Source organism: Sander lucioperca, chromosome 4 (genome assembly GCF_008315115.2).
Source record: "Sander lucioperca isolate FBNREF2018 chromosome 4, SLUC_FBN_1.2, whole genome shotgun sequence".
Taxonomy (NCBI): Eukaryota; Metazoa; Chordata; class Actinopteri; order Perciformes; family Percidae; genus Sander; species Sander lucioperca.
The window spans coordinates 4,063,481-4,084,364 of record NC_050176.1 but is presented as its reverse complement, the minus strand read 5'-3'; the positions used below and the strand labels follow the sequence as shown (position 1 = coordinate 4,084,364).

The following is a 20,884-nucleotide window of genomic DNA, read 5'->3' as shown; positions in this document are numbered from 1 at the left end:
TCTAAAATCTAAGTGTGAAGATATTTTGTTAAAGCAACAATTGTCAACCCTAGAATATCGACGCAATATCGATATCGAGGTATTTGGTCAAAAATATCGTGATATCTGATTTTCTCCCTATCGCCCAGCCCTATTTCCGCCTTTAATTTTTGACAGGACAGCTAGGTGAGAAAGGGGGGAAGACATGCAGGAAATTTGTCACAGGTCGGATTCAAACCCTGGACCTCTGCGTCGAGGCATAAACCTCTCAGTATATGTGCGCCTGCTCTACCCACTGAGCCAACCCAGCCATGATCCTCGTGTTTTTAACTCCAGTAGAAGAACTGATCTCCGTTTAAACTAACACGGCCAAACCGCATATCTCACCAACATTCTCGTATACTGGGCATGCGCGTGCCGGGGTAAACAGGAGGCAGCATGTATACACCGCCCGTTGCTGGTAGTTGTCCTGGAAACGTTAGTAGCCCTGTCTCAGAGAACGTGACGTCATGACCCAATCAGGCGGCGAAACTTTGGCGTGAGTGTCGGTGTTGCCGAAGGTCTGTTTGCGGCCGGTGAGACTGAAACACAACACTGCAGATTCCAAACCAAAACGTGAAAAAAGTGTTTTTAAAGATGCCCTGCCACACGTATTTCATTACTTTGTGGTAATGTCTGAAGTTCTACCATGGACTCTGTAACATTTTTTGTGGAAAAAATGCCTTGGTTACCTTGTTTCAAACCATTCTAGCGTGGTATAGAAAGCCTGCAGGAAGACTCAGCTCGATTTGTGCCAGTTCTCATTAATATTCAACGAGCTAAGCTGCTTGACTCTGATTGGCTGACAGCTAGCCAATGAGAGCCTGGCTATCAGCATCCTTTACCCAGCACAACGGGGGGGGGGGGCAAAAGATATTCGTTATTAAACCAAAACGTAGCAATGTAAATCTAGCCTAGGTATATCTACCCAGCTAAGTAGGCCTATAGTTTTGAGGTACTTGTAGCATACTTTTTTTAAAGATTATTTTTTGGGCTTTTTACTTTATAAGATAGTGAATAGACAGGAAAGGGGGGATGACATGCAGCAAAGGGTCCCAGGGCAGATTCGAACCCGGGCCACTGCCAAGACAGCCTACACGGGGCGCACACTGTACTGGGTGAGCTAGAGGTCCCACTTGTAGTATACTTTAATTGAGAATTATCATTAGCTGCTTTATACTTCTACTCGACTACATTTAAGAGGGAAATACTGCACTTTATACTTCACTACAATTATTTGGCTGCTATTATTATTTTGCAAATTTTACATGAAGACACATAATCAGCTTATGAAATATGATTCACTGACATAAATTAAACTACCCAAGTAATTACCCCCATCCCCTACAACATAAAAATGCTGCTTACACATTATTGCATCCAATAGTATTGAAATCCAATACTATAATCGATACTGGATCACCAACCCGGTTCACCATGTGGTAATTAGTTTGTGGTAATTAAACTAATAAAAATGTGCTTATTAACATTGCTTGAACCACCAAAGCACATTGTAAACTAAAAGGATAGAGGCCTTAAAGGGGAACACCACCTAAATGAATTCCAATATGTTATTTCCATGGCCTAGGACAGTTCATTCAATATTTGTGAACATGATCGAGCTACTCTCTCTCAAAGCCAGAAACCAGGGGCCTCATTACAAAAACGTCCTAATTCTGAAGTCTAATCTTATCTCAGTTTAGGATGACATTAAGATTTTTTGGTATTACAGAAACATGTTTCCTGACTGCATTTAGGAAAAACTACTATCTTATCTTAGGATAGGAATTTAGCTATTACAGAACCGTCCTAACTTAGGGATTTCTCAAGTTAGGAATCCTAACTTAGAATGGCATAGACCCTGTTCTAAATTCAAAATAACTGCAAAAAATGGCAGCAGCACTGTTGTCTATGCTGCTCCACCTTAAAGGTCAGCCCACCTTAAGTGAGCCTTAGCCGAAGATGTTGCTATCTGCGTGGCTAACCCACTTCACTAATCAGCAGGTGGCAGCAAGACATCAGGAACTTGGCTTGGGTCTTGAGGCGTTGTAGCATTTATTCACTGACAGATACACACACTGCACTGCTACGTTCACAGCTATAATGTTACTGCTAACTTCATACTGACAGCCACACACAACATCACAAATTTGCATTTAAGCATTCTAGTTTTTGGATTTGGTAGAGAGTTCATGTTTACTAATGTTTTTGGACCGTCTTAGACCCTACATCATACACATGCATGAATTTTGAAAATGGGCGTAGTTGCCCTAAGGTTACACCTTAATACAAAGTAATACAATTTTTTTTTAAATTGAAGTGAATTTGTGACGTGAAGGACTTATTTTAGAATGGTGCGGATCTGTCCAGCAGCTTTTTGTCACCTCTGTGAACAATTTATGCTAAGTGTATGCTATTTTAGTTATTTTTTACAATATTGTTTGGACATGATGGTAACATACAACCACAAGACACTCCTCCTGATGATTCTGCTAACCTGCCGGTCAAGATGTTCAAATTTAAAGATCAACGAAAACACAGAGCAAAAAAGTGGAAAAAGTAGGAAAGATGAACTTCACCTACAATCCCCACTACATAGACAAGCAAGAGCATCTCCTGCCTGATCACAGACAACAATGAAGAGGTCTATCTGAAAGAAGTACAACCCACTCATGAACGTTAGCAAGACTAAAGAGATGATAGTGGATTTTGGAAAGAAGCAGGGAAGTAACTATGCTCTTCTTAATATCAACGGGGCCTCAGTGGAGAGTGTGGACAGCTTCAAGTACCTTGGTGTCCACATCACTGAGGGTCTAGTCTATATCCACGACGTTCCACTTCCGGGATAGCTCCGTTGCCGCCGGAAATTCCACCGGATGTCACTCTTTTTCGGCTGGATGTCCGTTACCTTCCACTTTATTTGTGTTGGCGTTCTAAACTCCGGTGGATTTATGAGGACTATGGATAACTGCTCCTCAGATCTCTGCAGGGTAAATCCAGACAGCTAGCTAGACTATCGGTCCAATCTGAGTTTTCTGTTGCAGCGTACACACGTTCCACCAAAACAACTTCCTTTCCGAGGCTATTTTACATGTCCGGCGCTTAGCGCCGCCCAAGACGATTGTGATTGGTTTAAAGAAATGCCAATAAACCAGAACACATTTTTCTCCCATCCCGGAATGCTGTGTGGACTAGCCAGACCGTCCTTTGCAGCACTGTGGAGGAAGGTCTGGCAATGCAAGACTAGTGAGGGTCTGACCTGGGCACTGCATACTTACTCAGTGGTAAGAAAGGCAAGGCAGGGGCGACCTCAAGCTCACCCAGTACAGTGTGTGCCCCATATAGCGGCTGAGGCAGGAATCAGACCCACAGCCCTTTGGCCCTCTCTCGCCTTTCCTGTCTTCAAGCTGTCCTGTCGATTAAAGGCCATAAAAGCCCAAAAAACATAATCTTTAAAAAAAGAAAGAAAAAGAAAGGCAAGGCAGAGACTGTTTCACCTCAGATGCCTGAGGAAATTCCATGTACCCCCTCAAACACTGAGCAATTTCTACTCATGCATCATTGAGAGCGTGCTGACGGGGAACATCACTGCCTGGATACGGAAACAGCACCAAACAAGACCGCAAGGCCCTGCAAAGAGTGATTCGCTCAGCTGAACACACAATAGGAAGTCCCCAACCGTGCCTAAAGGATATTTACACCAGGACAGAAAGGAAAAGGCTAGGAGGATCATTAAAGATTCAAACCACCTGGGTAACAGCCTTTACTCCATGTTGCAGTTGGTAAGAAGAGGATTAGAACCCCCCCCAATAATCAAAACTGACCAGTGCACCATCTATTGATGCAGAAAAGGCACAAACTGTTGCAGAAAAATAAGAAAAAAGAATGCATGAAGTGTTTGATATGCTCAAAAGTGGAGATCTCACCCCCCCAATGTTGAACCTATAGTTACGCCCTTGCATGTAATATTGCGTCAGTCAGCAATAGTGGATATATTTTTTAGTAAGTTATATTTTTCTTTCCAACTATAGGTATCTTAAACGTGTAGTTATCACTTACCCAGGGAAAAAGGTGCTTGACTTGAAGCCAGAAATGTATTCTGCAGTCTATCTATCTATCAGTGGCGATTTTAGACCCTTTTTAGGGGGGCTTTACATCTCATTATCATTTGATTCTGTTAGTCCATAAAGGGACTTTCGTAGTTTTTTTATTGTTCAATTTTATTCATTTTTTAAAAGATATTGTTTTGGGCATTTTAGCCTATAATAGACAGGACAGCTGTAGACAGGCAAGGGGGGAGCGAGAGGGGGAAGACATGCAGCAAATGGCCGCAGGTCGGACTCAAACCCTGAGCCTCTGCATATGGTGCTCTCTCTACCAGGTGAGCTACCCAGGCACCCATATGTTCAATATTTTGCATTTATCATCTGTTATAATAATAAATACATGTATTCATTGTTATCCAGTGAAATTACTGATTTAGCAGGGGGGGTTAACACTTTTGCAAGGCACTGTATCTGTATTCCATTCTCATTAGGGGCTGAGCCCCCCTAAAGGTCTGATCCTAGAATCACCCCTGCTATCTATCTATCTATCTATCTATCTATCTATCTATCTATCTATCTATCTATCTATCTATCTATCTATCTATCGTTAGTTAGGCTACTGTACATAGCCTTACTTGACTTCCATTGTATGATACTCTTCATGGGCAAAAATATGTATATCACTAGAAACTGAATTTGAATAATTTTATTTGAATTGCTCGACTTCAATAATTACATTAAAAACTGAATTCCCTATGGTCCTTCAAGTTCCTGTGTTCTACGAACCAATCAAAGAAGTCGGCTGTACATGAATTAACGCCCCGTGTCAGTACCCGATCCGTACCGCCTGTAAGATCCGTTCTGCGCATGCGCATAATTCAGCGCATGCGCAGAAACAATGTGTTTTACAACGCTGCCTGATCAGTTCTACACTTGCGCACAGCTCTATGGTTACCAGAAGAAAACATTAGACAGTGACAGTAGATCGTTATGATGGCAGAGATGAAGTTTACAAGGTGTTTGCTGGAGTTTCCTAAAGTATCTGTTAATGATATACGGAGGGTCGTCCGGCCATCCAGTACAACACCATGTAGCAAATTAAATAAAGACTTCAAATTTTACGTTTCATCATTTCTTTGCAACTTTGAAGGTAATTTGCTAACGCTAGCTAGCCTGAGCTAGAAGCCTTGCTTTGGTGTTTTAAGTCATGACTCCGTCCTGCTTCAGGTTAATCATGCTTGAAATAAAGTTTAAGCATGTGCATATACCTCTCACTTTATGTGTTTGTACTTTTATGAAAGTATCAGGTAAAAACAGGTCTACAAATGAGATCTCTGTGAGAGACCAGCATACTCCTAGCTAACTATTATGTAGCTCAATGCTGGACATTTCACCCCAAATTTCGGTCACTTTACTGTATTTGTTTAGCTAGTATTTGGTTTAGAAGCTTTTATTGGTGATTTTTTACGGTACAACGTCCTGCTACATACGTACATATATAGCTAGCTATATATGCTCCGCTATGTCGCGTTAGCATGCAGCTACAATAGTTAGCTATGAGTATGCTAACGTTAGATTGTAGTGGAACGAAGCAGCACTTTCTAACGTCAAAAATCACAGATAAAGGCTTCTGAACCAAACACTACACAATCGGACATGTTTCAGCAGGAATGTGTTTAATTTAATAATGAATTTAACAACATTGCCAGCTAAGATGACATGTTTACTGCTGTTAGCATGTAGCTACTATAGTGGTACACAGCAGTGGTGTCTGGAAGAGCTGTCATCCCGTCTTTGAAAGGACACTTATGTACGTTTACACTTCATCGCATTAATAATATGCAGTCTATAGTTATTAGTCAAGACGAAGTATTAAAAGTAAAAACATTAACACAAACAACACAACAATGACGTCGCTACACGGTTTTGGATCAGTGACAACATGTCTTGATTGTTTGTAGCTATGACTATTGTATAATAAAGATTTAATAAAAAAAAAAAAGTTGTGATGTTTGGTCGTAAAGTGTTTCAACGCATGCGTGGTACAAATCGCACAGGGACTGTCGGTACACGATCCGTTCTACCTGCACGATCCGTTCTGCACATGCGCAAGATAATACTGTTTTACCGAGGATACGACCTGCACGATCTGTTCCACGCTAGCCTATGGCTAGCCTCCACCGGGAAGCTAACGTTAGTTTAGCTAACAGCTAATTCGGCTAACCGCTAGCTGACAGCTAGATTCAGTCTAAAATAATGTTAACTCAAACGTAATGGGAAAAGCAGGCTACAGCTAAATTAAGACTTCACAGTAATAACAATAAAAACAAGTATTAAGTGATTGTATTTTAAATGAGCACTGAACGGATCTTACAGGCGGTACGGATCGGGTACTGACAACATTGTTAGTTTTCTACTACGTAATCATGCGCAGAACGGATCTTACAGGCGGTACGATACTGACACCCTTCTTATATACAGTCTGTCGGTACACGATCCGTTCTGCCTGCACGATCCGTTCTGCGCATGCGCAAAATGTTCGCGCATGCGCTGTTGTACGAGGATTTACAACACTGCACGATCTGTTCCATGCTTCCGGTCGACAGCCAAGCTAACGTTAGTTTAGCTAACAGCTAATTCGGCTAACTGCTAGCTGAGACAGCATGTAATAACTTTAAAAGACCCTCAAAATAAAACGTGAAAATAACCATTAACATATATAACAGCTGTTACGTCAGTTCTACTTTACTTGTGCTCATTTAAAATACAATCACTCAATACTTGTCTTTATTGTTATTACTGTGAAGTCTTAATTTAGCTGTAGCCTGCTTTTCCCATTACGTTTGAGTTAACGTTATTTTAGACTGAATCTAGCTGTCAGCTAGCAGTTAGCCGAATTAGCTGTTAGCTAAACTAACGTTAGCTTCCCGGTGGAGGCTAGCCATAGGCTAGCGTGGAACAGATCGTGCAGGTCGTATCCTCGGTAAAACAGTATTATCTTGCGCATGCGCAGAACGGATCGTGCAGGCAGAACGGATCGTCTACCGACAGTACCGACACAGTCTATGCTGACACCCCGTCGCGGCTGCTCTACTGACCTGTCACCTGACTGAACTGACTGAACTACTCCAAAGAATTTCTAATATGGGAAGACGTTCCACTCTCTCGTTACTTCCGGCTTCTGAACTGGTTGCACTTCCACCAGAGTTCCATATAGGGGGCGCTCACAGGCCAGTGCAGAATGAATGGGACTCTATGGAGCTATACCCCTCAAAATCCACTTTTCTCAGAATATAATTTTTTGTCTAGTAATTTGAATGTTGCATTTGAAAGGGGAGGCTAAGAAAATACACACTGCTGGGTGTTAGCTTTTTTTAAAGTGGCTTTTTTGTTCTAAAAAGCCTTTTAAAATGTCAATGACGTCATACACATATACGGCCAGAGATTCTGCTTTACGGCAAGCTCTGAGTCGCTTCCTTTTTTCTCTCGAGGCATCGACAACACAGCTGACAGGTTAGACTCTCCCTGTCAATACACGTGCTAGAAAGAGGTTTGCTAATGTTTTAAAGACCACGCCGAAATATTCACTCTGGCATTCTGGTTCTGCTTCGGATGCCGTCAAGCGGGATCTCCGATCGTAATCAGTCCTTCACTGACCAATCAGCATTCATTAGCAGAATGCTAGCGTGTTATGGGCAACAACGACTCAACCTGTAACAAATCGAAAGGGCATAAGTACTCGTTCATTCAACTTTTGACCTATAATCCATGTTGAACTTGCAAAAACTACAATCAAATCTGAGATTTCTCAACGACAATCAGGCGAAAGAGACAAATTTAGCCGTCTAGCTCCATAGGGTCCCATTCATTTTGCACTGGACCGTGATCACCCCCAGTGGAACTCTGGTGGAACTGCAACCAAAGTAGGTACTGTCGGTACACGATCCGTTCTGCCTGCACGATCCGTTCTGCACATGCGCAAAATGTTCGCGCATGCGCGGTTGTACGAGGATTTACGACACTGCACGATCTGTTCCACGCTTCCGGTCGACAGCCAAGCTAACGTTAGTTTAGCTAACAGCTAATTCGGCTAACTGCTAGCTGAGACAGCATGTAATAACTTTAAAAGACCCTCAAAATAAAACTTGAAAATAAACGTTGACATATATAACAGCTGTTACGTCAGTTCTACTTTACTTGTGCTCATTTAAAATACAATCACTCAATACTTGTCTTTATTGTTATTACTGTGAAGTCTTAATTTAGCTGTAGCCTGCTTTTCCCATTACGTTTGAGTTAACGTTATTTTAGACTGAATCTAGCTGTCAGCTAGCGGTTAGCCGAATTAGCTGTAAGCTAAACTAACGTTAGCTTCCCGGTGGAGGCTAGCCATAGGCTAGCGTGGAACAGATCGTGCAGGTCGTATGGATACGTAAAACAGTATCATCTTGCGCATGTGCAGAACGGATCGTGCAGGCAGAACGGATCGTGTACCGACAGGTACAATGGGGCTTACTTGCTTAATAGGGAGTGGAACGGCTTTCCGTAGACGGGCTTTGACCACTCCCACACTGACTGACGTCAGAGCAGCTGCGCTCAACACCACTGGGACAACCAGAAATACAGACTGTAAGCTGAACGTCGAGTTGGAGTGAGTGAGAAGTTGAACTACATTTACACACCCGAGGATTTAAGGTATTGTGGGGGATATTTCGTTTCGAGTGGCTTGTTCATGTGATTTAAAAAAAATGTCAATGTAAACATATAGCTAATGTCGAACTCGGCGTAGCGCTGAATGTTCAAACATCGTCTTGAGTAACATTTTAAGATTTTACACTGATGGTTTTACCATCCGCACAGCAATTTTGCTAACAAACTACGCACAAACTAGAGGAAACGACATTGAGAATAAATGTTGCTTTGGAAAATGAATTTAAGCGAGTATGTGAGTGTCTTTCTCGGTTTCGTTTTCATACACTCGACGAGTTAAGTTTCGTTTCTCCCTCGCAGCCTCATCTGACGTTTCATCATGGCCGAGATGGCCGACAGTCAGTTTTCTCTGATGAGTCTGGAGGATGAACTGACCTGCAGCATCTGTCTGAGTCCCTTTGACTGTCCGGTGACCATCCCCTGCGGACACAACTTCTGCCAGGACTGCCTGCTCGCCACCTGGAAGGACTCGTACAGCTGTCCTCAGTGTCGGACCCACTTCGCCACCAAACCGGAGCTGAAGAAAAACACGGTCCTCAGCACCGTTGTGGAGACTTTCAACTTGAGGTCGAGCAAGAGCGAGGCCGGCCTGAAAGAAACGTCAGAGGAGAGCAATGAAGCCGCGAAACAGAATTCCATACGTTGTGATGCATGTATGGAAGCAGAAGCGTCCCAGACCTGCCTCACCTGCATGGCTTCTTTCTGCGAGGAGCACCTGCGGCCTCACCGGGAAAACCCAGTCTTTCGTCTCCACCAACTGATTGAGCCTGTCGGCGACCTGTCGGAGCGTATCTGCCCGGACCACCACAAGCTGATGGAGCTCTTCTGCAGCCAACATGGCCGCCCAATCTGCAGCCTCTGCCTCCAGCAGGTCCACAAAGGATGCTCCTTCATTTCTCCAGAGGAGCAGAGGAACCTGAAAGAGGTAAAGTGTGTGTGTGTGTGTGTGTGTGTGTGTGTGTGTGTGTGTTTAACTATATTCGTAGGGTCCAAAAACCGGGCATACAGTACACTTGTGGGGTCTGGACAGCTTTGTGGGGCCAAAATGCTGGACCCCACAAATTTAAAGGGCTGTTTGAGGGTTAAGACTTGGTTTTAAGATTAGGGATAGCATTAGGTTATTAGGTTATGGTTAGGGTAACCATCACAATAAGGGTTAAGGTAAGGCATTTAGCCTTACCTTAACCCTTATTGTGATGGTTAAGGTTAGGGTAAGGGGCTAGGGAATGCATTATGTCAATGACTGGTCCCCACAAAGATACTACCACGCACTGTTTGTGTGTGTGTGTGTGTGTGTGTGTGTGTGTGTGTGTGTGTGTGTGTGTGAAAAATATGAAAATTTCATAAATTAAATGCACACTTGTCTTCCAGATACAGTGCACCTGTCTGCAGAAGCACAGAACATGCTGTCAGGAGTTTCCATAGGGACTATTTCTGTGGTAGAAACTAGTTCCAATGACAACCTTTTACAGGCAGAGCAGGATACATTGTTGTGAGCACTTGTGAAAAACACCTGTGTGCGTGTCTGTCTGAATTAACTGAATGTATCATGTTTCTCTGTTTGTAGTCCGACCTGAGGGGCAAGTTAAGTTTGCTGGACGCGAAGATTACGAAGAATGAGAATGTTTTATCTCTAATGGGTGACATGCAGGACAAGCTAAAGGTAACCCTCGTCATTTGCTCTATTGTTAATCATAATTCATAGTATTCATTTAAAACATTGTGCCTTGAAAGAAGAAACTTGAAAAAAAATAAATGTATTTATTCTGTGATTCCTGTTCATTTGCAATCCATAGCACTTGAGTTTTTGTATTTATGTTATTTTGTCTAAGCTTGCCCTGTATTTACCTGTCTTGTTACCTTCTGATCTATTTATGGATCCTCTCCCCAGGACTCAGCGACCAACAGGAAGGCTGCTTTGACAGCTGAGTATCAGCAGATGCGCGATATGTTGGCTCGAGAGGAGCGTGAGGCTCTAATCGCAGTGGACCGCGAGCTGGAGGGTGGTCAGACCAAACTCAAGGGTCTCGCGAAGAAGTTCACCGACAACGTTGACACTTTGAGCAAAGCTAGAGAAGATATCCACAGTCTGCTGAGTCAGTCCCAAACTCTGGCCTTCCTACAGGTGAGACAACTGTGAATATCATTCCGAACAGCATCTGTATAGTATAGTACACACACACACGTGCAATGCCTTGACATGGAACTGAAACTTTCTGAGAATTAAATGAACATTGATGGGTTCATACTTTTTCAACTCCAACACTCACATGCTCATATGTACAGCAAAAGGGTTATTGGAGGGTCCTTCCTTCTGTTCATACTGGCTGTGAAGTGATCCCTTTCTAAAGTGATTGGGGACAAAATCCACATCCCTCATTCCAAAGTTCAGCCGACTAATTTGAGTCTGACTTAGGTAAATCAATTGGTCTTAATATGACATTATACATAATACATGCTTGCATGGGAACTGTATTTCCAAAACTCAAAACATGATTATCCCAAACTGAAGTAACTCTCTTGCAAATTGATGGCATTTCTGAGTAGTCCAATTAATTGCAAAAAATAACAATATATGGCATGCCTGGCACAGACATGTAGTGACTCTGCCAAAAGCCTGTAAATGATAGGGAGTGAAAACTAAGCAAAGGGTTAAGATGTAGGCTATTTGAGAAAATGTGAACCTGTCCTGCAGTTGTTCAAAGATGCAGAGCATGCTTTCAGTTTAACATGTTAGTATAATTTTATATATTTAATAGGGCTGTGCAATTAATCAAATTTTGATCGAGTTTTTGATTTTGGCTTCCAACGATCACAAAAACAATGTAATCGAGAAAAACATTTATTTTGCACATTACATTTTGCTAGTAAACTCTTGTCTTCTGTTTTGAATGAAAAAAAATTCCACAGTTAAAGTGTTCCTGCAAGTTCAATAAATGCAACATCTTTCTAAAAGTCAGTGAGTAATAATGTTAAATAATCGTGATTTAAATATTGACCAAAATGTTTTTTTTTTCCATAATCGAGCCGCCTTAATATTTAACGATGTCCGACCAGGATCATTCTAGTAGGGCTGCAGCTGTCGATTATTTTAGTAATTGAGTATTCTACCGATTATTCCATCGATTAATCGGATAAGTTTTATTGAAGAGCAATAATATACAATAGTTTGGTTTAATTTTCGGTAAAAGCTAAATTTTTATTGCCTACATTGCTTACAATATAAATAAAATAATTGTAAGCAATAAAAGTGCATTTAAGTGCCATATTACATTGCTTTTAAACATACATAAACATTACCTTAAGTTGTGCAACTTAACATTCAGAACTACAAGTTTCAACCTGAGACTGATCTGTATATAGGCCTCTATGTAAATATTAGTTATACTCAACCTATTTTCATTTATATATTTGATTACAATGTCATACAGCTCTGTTACACTTGTGCTAGTAGATCGTTGATTAGCTCTTTCTCCGTGAAGAGAGAGAGAGTGAGAGAAAGTGGTGCGCAACAATCAGCTGTTTTTCCGAATTGTGGTCACCACTACGTATTGTCTCGTCTTTGATTTTGGTAGTTGTTGTGTTTGGTGTAGTTTCATCGTCCATACGACTTTGTGATTTACTTTGGTCGGGTCCGCTTCATGGAATGGATGATTAAGTTAGACTCTATGTTTTCTGTTGAGATGCTGAAGCATTGACGTCGTGCTATTATTGTGGTAAGCTAGTTCGTTTTGCAGTAGACACACTGTACAGAGTTTTAGTTTAACTACGTTTGAACTGATTCCAAACTTTGGACACTTTTGGTCGTTTTCTCCAGCCTGTCTCTTCTCTTAGCCCCTTACGCTCTTTCTTCATTTTGTAATCAGTCTTCACGGCATGTGTTGTCAGCCCGGTGTGCGACAGTAATAATCCTCCGTGCGGAAACATCGTGAGCGATACAACGCTGGAAACATTAACTAAACGAAGCTTCGAGGCAAATCATTTTTGCATCGAGGATTTTCAGTAATCAAATTATTCGAGTTTACTCGAGGAATCGTTTCAGCCCTACATTCTAGTTAAAACTTTTGAGGATTGACCTGATTAATTCTCTGAATTTAAGATCACACGTGACCGCACAATTCATATGTACGGGAGACAGAATGATTGTGAAGAAACCTGGGAATAGGCCAGATGTTGTTGCTGCTACGTTTCAACCGTCACACTGCAATCTGACAACTTCATTCTGGCATCATTCCAGTGATGTTTCAGTTACAGTATTGCCTCGTATTTGATCGACGATATAAAATAGTATAGCTTTATCTCGACTGTTTTTCCATCAAGGAAACAACATTGTGTTCTTCTACTCGCAGGCTTCGTTTAACCTGCCCCCGGCCGTCACCTTTGAACCTCACGCCCCTCGAATCAACCTGGACTCCAAGAAGGTGACGGCAACACAGGCCTTCTCTGCTGCCCTGAAGGAGCATCTGACAGACCTCCTGAAACAGCCGGTTGATGCCAGACTGCTGAAACTTAAACCAGGTAACTGTGCAGGTACATTCTGAGTGGGAGGCTTTACATTCAGAGATGTGTTATGAAATTATAATGAAGGCAATCGTGTCCAATTTTGTTGCAGAACTTAAATCTGGCATTGTTGCGCCTGGTGAGTTTGTGTCATGTGGGAGATACTGGGAGATGGAGTCAAATGTTAACTTAATCAATGCTGTGTTTTGTGGTGGCGGGCTACTGGGACTGATCGGGGATCTGTGGCTCGGCAGGTTGAGCGGGTCATTCGCTAAATTCATGGTTGGTTGGCGGTTTGATTCTCTAGCTGATCCTGTTCTCACATGGAAGTGTCCTTGAGCAAGACACCCAAGTTGCTCCAGATGGTAGCTTCGTAGCTTGCTGCTGTGTGTGTGCGAGTGTGTGTGAATCAGGTTTAGTAGTAGTAGTAGTAGTAGTAGTAGTATTTAGTAAACTAAAACTGAAATGAAAACGACAATAAGCAGTGAGAAAAATGAAGGTTGTGAGCTGAAACTAGGCCTGAACAAAAACGATATTCTTTAAGAAAAAACTAGAACTAAACTGAAACAATCTTGCCTTGTTAAAAACTAATAAAAAAATCTACGTAAATTAATTTCAGTTTTAGTTTTTTTTACCATGGTGACGGCGGCGCATGCAGTTGTGGCGGCCAGTAGTTCCCATGAACTTGGCTAGATTTTGTTTTAATTTTTTGTCTTTTTGCCTTTGTTACTGGAGCACGTATTGCCTATGACAGAGATACACTCCTAAACATCCGAGAAGGAGGCCAGGGGATTGGGTTAAGTGCAGCAGACCTTGAGGCGATCACTGCCCACGGCATCTTCCTAGGGCAGTGTGACCCGGCTGATGTCCAGACGCAGGAAAGTGGGACGGATAAAATAGAACCTGGGCTGGCCCAGAAACAGGAGATCGGAGACTCTTGTGCCATCCCGTTTGGCACCGACAGAGCGCAGGACTTGGCCTGGACGAGGGGAGGCGGACTCTATGTTTGCTTCGGTGATGCTTGGTGCTCAAATGTTTCCCTGATGGCAAATTTTTTTATGTTAACATTTTTCCGTCAACTCTCGTGACATTAAAACACAGAAATTGAACAGACTTGACATTCCAGGAGATTGCGCTTTTCCGCAATTGCTTCACAATTAAAGGTGCTCTAAGCGATGTCACGCGTTTTTTTAGGCTACATCAGTGTTTCCCACACATAGAATAATTCGTGGCGGTGCACCACAGAATCAATACCAGCCGCCACATACTGCGTTTCATTCTTCTTTTTTTTCTTTTTTTTAACGCTATTTAAAACACGCAGCGTATTCGTTCAGCTGCATTTCCTTTCCCTGCTCTCCCTTTGTCTCTCACACACACACACACACACACACACAGCCCATCCCCTCCGTGCACACGGCGTCCACCTCAAATTGCTTTTTTAATCTGTGGGAAACGCTGAACATTTTTTGTGACATACAGCAAACATCTCCTCACTATCCGCTAGCTGTCTGTCCCCTGAACACACTGTAAAAAACAAAAAAACACGCTCTCTGTAGACAGCCCGGGCTCCACAAACGGCAACTAAAACAAACTGTGCCAACCTGCACCACCAAACATGACAAACAGTGTTCCAGCCAATGGCCGACAAGAAGGATTTGGGGGTGGGGGTTGGGGGGGTTAGTGCGCGGAAGGGAGGGGGAGGGGACGGGATGAGGAGGAGGGAGGGGCGAGCTAGCCTCCGTTTTGTTTGACAATACTTCCAACGTCAACAAGAAGTGACGTCACCCAACATCGCTTACAGCACCTTTTAATCAGTATGGTTTTGGCATGTAGTCTAGTCTTGTAGAATGAAATAACAGGAATATGATTTCAATATTGAAGCAGATCAAATGCCAATAAACCAAGCTATCCAGCTCAGTCTAATGTTTTCCAGCTGAGGTCGGGATGAAATGCAGGTATTGAAGTTTTCTTCTAAGTGTGCTAGTGAAAGAGTACTCAAGTTGAAAAGATTCAAACAATGCGGCCGTTCCTAAACCGTTCTTTAACAATGTATTTTTTTTTATGGATATATAGCTAAATACTTCTGAGACATTATACCTGGCCCTAACAAAAACCAACTACTGTAAAACCATAAAAGCTAAAACCAAACCCTTCAAAAAAACTGAAACTAAACTAAAGATGCCAGATTTTTCAGCCGATATGATAACCGGATTATTACCTGCTTCTCATGGCTGATGCCTATAAGAAAACCAACAATTTCCCATTTTTGACTTTAAAAAAAGAAGTTCACTTCCTGTAGTTCTGTCAGGTCAATTAAAGCCAAGAACAACACAGACAATAAAAATGCTTTAGGAAATTTTATTGAATAAATTACTGATTAAATTTGGCGGTATGGCTCTGTTCAGAGGAGTCCCCTGACCTTTCATGAGCACCATGAAAGAGCAGAGAGTCAGGGGGACAGCAGCAGCAGCAGCATTAGGGGACGCTCACACAGTTTAAGACTGGGAGAGCTAAACTATTCCCCCATATGAACAGAGCAGCAACGATGACATACAAGCAAATGCCACGTTATACACGACAAGGTGGGGCAGGGGAAGAGATGGGTAGCATAGATGCGAGCAGCAAGCAGTTAGGAGCAAACTAAAGCAGCTTTAAGTAGGGCGCCCTGTTCGAGTGTAGCCATTTAGCAGCGAGGGGAGTTGACCAGCGGATGCGCTGATGCATATCAGCTGTTGCAGCTCAGCTGATGCGACCATGTTGTTGGCCAATAGCGGTTAGCAACGTCTTGACTACTTGGCCTGCCAGAACTGACGCTGACGCTCAATTTAATGCACACCTGAGGGTAAGAAAGGCTAAGATGTAGTGAGCAAAGATGGATGATTTAGGAGTCCACAGCTCTGACCTCACCAAATCTAAACCGCTCTAAGAGTAGATAAACTTTTGGTAGTGGGACGGTCTGAAATCTGAGGTTTTGGCTCACAGTGATTTAACTGTACATATGTGTACGTAATTATTTGAAGCTTTGGAGTAATTCATATCATATCAATTTCCCATTACCAGCCTAATAGACTATATATATATATATATATATATATATATATATATATATATATATATATATATATATATATATATATATATATATATATAGAGAGAGATAGAGATAACACTCCTCTAATTAAAAATTCCAAACTATTATAACCTTGGTGTGAATGGGATGAGAGGCAAATTGTAAGCGCTATATAAATGCAGTCCACTTCCCATTCACAGATGAGAAAGCAGATCCGGGCTCGGCACCCGCAAGTTCTGGAAGTACTGGATCTCAGCCGAAATCTGGTATGTTATAACCTATGGGTATGATAAACATTCATACATAATAATGAAAAAAAAAAAAGCTAAATGTGTGGATTTTTTACTAGTCAATATGTACGTTTAGTGTGCAGTACTGTACCTTCTGAGGTTTTGACAAAATACCTTCATACATCTCTGTCAGGCATATAATTTAAGTGCTTGCAAACAATTTGATGAGCATTTTTTTTAACACACAACTCTTTACAATGTGATTTAAAACACAAAAAAATGTGCACCAAATGTCTTCTGATTTCACCCTCTCTGTTTCAGAAGAACCCAAGCCGCAAAAGCAGAAAAAAGCGCCCAGGTCCCACAGTCCAGGTCGTCCACCCGTCCAGCCATTATTCCAGCCAGTTCCTGGACCTGGTTTTGTGGGGCCACATGGGAACTTCTATCGACCCCAGCATCCACCTGGCCCTTTCAGGGGTTCTCAATTTATGGCAGGACAAAGGCCAGGTAAATAAAATATACAGACCCAATCAGACACACCGAGTACACCAGTTTTCATTGTGGTTGTATCACTTTTCTACTAAAACGTATGCAATCACTATCATTTGAAAAATGCTAGAGCAGGTACATTGATAAGTGGGAAACTTCATGGATGAAGATCCCTTAAGAAAGTATAGTGAAGCCAACCATGTCCAATTTTGTTGCAGATATTAGCCTTGGAATTTTGGGTGAGTTGGTTCGTGGTGCGATTGGTGAAATAAGAAATCAAAACAATAGTGCTACGCTTGGGCAGGTTTCATGCTTCTCGCGGTCAGCAGAACCGCAGTGGGGCGGACAGCGCGGTCCAAGCAGTCAGAGCGGCCAGTCATTGCAACGCCAGTCAGACCCTCCCCTCGCATTGCCAGACCTTCCTCCACAGTGCTACGGAGGAGGGTCTGGATAGTCCATACAACATTCCTTGATAGGAGTAAAAAATGTGTGCTGGCATTTTTTTTTTAAACAATCGCAATCTTCTTTGGCTGCGCTAAGCGCCAGACGGAGCAACGGTGCTTCTGCAAAATAGCCTTGGGATGGAACTTGTTTCCCGAAACGGCTGGAGTTTAGAATGCCAGCACAGAGAATGAGGAGGGTGAGGGACATCCGGCGGAACCTCTGGCGGCAACCGGAACTATCCCGTAAATGAAACGTCTTCGATGTAGACTAGTGAGACCCAATCCGTGTTGTTACAAAATCTCGGAGGGGCACGGCTCGGCGCTCAGACCCTCGGCACACAGTCGCCCAGGTCGCAGTTGCGTAATACCGCCGTCCACACCGCTCTGACCACAAGAAGCATGGAACACGTTTTACTCTACTCTAGTAAAATATTCCTCAAATTTGTGGTGCGGTATTGGGGTAACTGTTTAAAGCCATGTTGATTAACAGACTATTGTAATGACTTATTTAAATCTCTTTTTGTATCTTTCAATGTGCAATGCAACACTGTGTGTTGACAATTATTATACTGTAGGTGGAATATCTTTTCCTATCTTGGTTCATTTGTATCACAAATTTGATTTAGAATTGTGATTTTTGTAAACTCATGAGCTGCTGTAACGTGTGAATTTCCCCGGTGTGTGTCAGTAAAGTTTGATCTTATCTAATGACGCTATCTGACGTGTTCTCAGGAGCTTATCGGGGATTTCCACCTTTCAACCCTTCCCAGGAAACTGGTATGTTCATCTCTCCAACACATATGCTTTATGATAATGTGTAAAAAGCAAAATGAATGACAAGCATTTTATAAAGCATGCCAATTGATTTGGTTCAAGAATAAAATGCATTTTTCTTTTGCCTTTTCCTATCTCTCAGAGCTGATGTGGACAGATCAAGGTTTTCAACCCAAAGCAAGCACAAAGAAGAAACCTCAAAGTAAGGAAATGTTTGTTAGATACATCTAGCTGAAGCTAATGCATTCTAAAACAACACATCGTACCTTCATGAAGGTTCTAATGTCCAGTTTGATGTTGTGTTGGTTCAACGTAATGCTCACTTTAGAGCCTGTAGTTTTTGGTGCCATTGATCTCTTAACTCTGGCTTAAAATCCAAACTGATTTTCCATTATATGGCCGCGAAGTAGGCACTACATTTCATCCCAGGTGGTATTAAAAAGGATTGCATTTAACTTAGAGAATCCTAGGGGTACCCTGTTTACCACAGAGCACAGTAAATCTCTGCCTGTAATTATGAGCACACACGTCATTTTATGTTAATCATGTGAAGTCAAATGGATCATTTGTTAGACAACTTTGTTATTAGTATAGCGATCGCGATGCTAATTTGCGTTAACGCGCATTATGTATTAGCATGGAGCTAACTGACTTGAGTTCTGCTTATTTGCCACATAGATGTAGAAGTTATGCTAGCTGTGTTAGAAGTTACGTCAGCATTATGCTGCCAAACTAAACAAACCAAACCAAATGAAAAGCCAGCGTTCAGGGAGGGTGGAATAACCCTGACCAAACCTGTAAGTTCTCATATTCAACTAGTGAGAAGACGGCACTGTGAGTGAGTGAGAGGAGGCGGGGCTATGTGGTCTCTCAATAAAACTCGCTGTCGGAGAGAAGAGAAAGCAGAAAGCTCAGCGGCTACCAGTGCGTCATTACTGCAGAAAATGAGTATTAAAACCATTTAAAAATTAAAAAGTGGTTGCTGCTGATGGCAGACAGAGGCCAATAATTGGTTGCCAATTTCTCAAAATGTCTGTCGAGCCCTGGATGTGTTTTTTTTTTTTTTTTTTTTTTATGTATTTTCTCCACCCCATTTATATTAATGTGGGAAGACTCTTGTGTAATCAGTCCCAGATTATCCATAACGGCACTTGGGCCACTGCCCAGGGGCACCAACCATTCACAACCAGTGGGGGGGCACCACATGACACAAGCTTTAACAATATTTTCCGTAAATTGTTATATTATTCACTTGAAATTGTTGAAAGACCATACATTACCTGTTTATGAACACTAATTTCACAATAATGATAATAAATTATAGGTAAATCAATATTACATGACCACTATCACTTCCCTCCCCAATCTGTCAGAGTTGAGTTGGTCCACAGGTACGTGCAAATGTATCATTTGGGGAATGGGGGGGAGGGGGGTTTAACAATAATCAAAAGTGGGCAGTTTAAACCCCCCAAAAATGTTATCATAATGATGAATGTAAAATATTAACTGTTATAAACAATGATAAGTGGTTGGCTTTCTTGATTCAGTGTAATTGGCAAGCAAAGAAAAAACAATTTCACACAAGCCCCACCTCTGGGTGAGACTTGGTTGCGCCCAACCCTTGTTTCGTGTTTTTCGAGCACACAGCACGACCGGTACGCTTCGTGTGTGACTTCCACAGTCTGCGGTTCATTTCCTAGAACTCGTATTTCTTTAAGAGGACTTTGTGCAATAAATCTGTATTCTTAGATCTAATATTGATAGTCTTTTGTCCATATCTTATTCATTTTAGGTCCTTTTTATTGTCGTTAGCTGTGATGCTAAAGCAGTTTTAGCTTTCCCATGATGCTTTTGTATATAGTATTGATTTTGGCTTTTTGAATTGATAGACATTTTGAATTGAGACATTTGAATATAGTGCTCACTGCTCATATGCCTACATGTATGTAGTTGGACAGGTTAGTAAATTACATTTGAGAAATCCCCTTGATTATGTCTGATATTTTTGCCAGGAGGACAGCACGGGTAAAGGGGGTGGTGGACAGGGGGGCACTTTGAGGTATAGTGCCCAGGGGCACCACATTGTCTTAATACGGGCTTGTGTGTAATGTGTCACTGCCTCTATCTGATCATTGTTTGGTGTAACAACTCTGTTTTAATCAATGTCACATAACACTTAGCTCTTCAGATTTTTCACTGCAGTTATATAACAAAACAATTTATTTTTATTTTTTATCTTTAGAACAAAAACCTCCCCAAGCCAAAGAGGACAACATGGGAAAAAAGGATCAAGCCCGTTCAATGGAAAACCTGTTGGAGTTCGGTGGGAACGACGAACCCAGAGGCTGTAGTCCTACAGCTGAATCCAAAAAGCAACCAGGTAAACAAAAAAAAGAGTACTCCCCTGATTTAGCATTGCAACATTGTCAGACTCATGATGGAGAGTTAAAAAATAAATAAATATCAAAATTGATTCAGGGCAGAGATATCGTCTTTTTTTTTTTTTATTCCACTCATTCTTCTTCCTCGTCAAAACCTGGCTCCTAAATTACCCACCATCCAGCCTAACTAACAGTCTCAAGTACCATCACTTACGGCAATATA

At 41.9% G+C, this 20,884-nt stretch overlaps 1 protein-coding gene across 4 annotated transcripts in view; it reads left to right on the top strand.

Annotated features, from left to right (window-relative positions):
• Positions 1-8,632: 8,632 nt before the first annotated feature.
• Positions 8,633-20,884, top strand: part of LOC116039606 (E3 ubiquitin/ISG15 ligase TRIM25-like) — a 14,763-nt gene continuing 2,511 nt past the window's right edge. Inside the window, exons 1-11 of one of the 4 annotated variants that reach the window (XM_036000334.1) lie at positions 8,633-8,759; positions 9,075-9,699; positions 10,342-10,437; positions 10,666-10,899; positions 13,124-13,292; positions 13,387-13,413; positions 16,545-16,610; positions 16,896-17,081; positions 18,239-18,283; positions 18,423-18,482; positions 20,523-20,660. In XM_036000334.1, coding sequence (XP_035856227.1) covers positions 9,094-9,699; positions 10,342-10,437; positions 10,666-10,899; positions 13,124-13,292; positions 13,387-13,413; positions 16,545-16,610; positions 16,896-17,081; positions 18,239-18,283; positions 18,423-18,482; positions 20,523-20,660 — 1,627 coding nt within the window. In that variant the 5' untranslated portion in view covers positions 8,633-8,759; positions 9,075-9,093. Of the gene's footprint in view, positions 8,760-9,074; positions 9,700-10,341; positions 10,438-10,665; positions 10,900-13,123; positions 13,293-13,386; positions 13,414-16,544; positions 16,611-16,895; positions 17,082-18,238; positions 18,284-18,422; positions 18,483-20,522; positions 20,661-20,884 lie in introns of those variants that run through there. The other 3 variants (XM_031284518.2, XM_036000335.1, XM_036000336.1) reach the window with 3 other exon arrangements.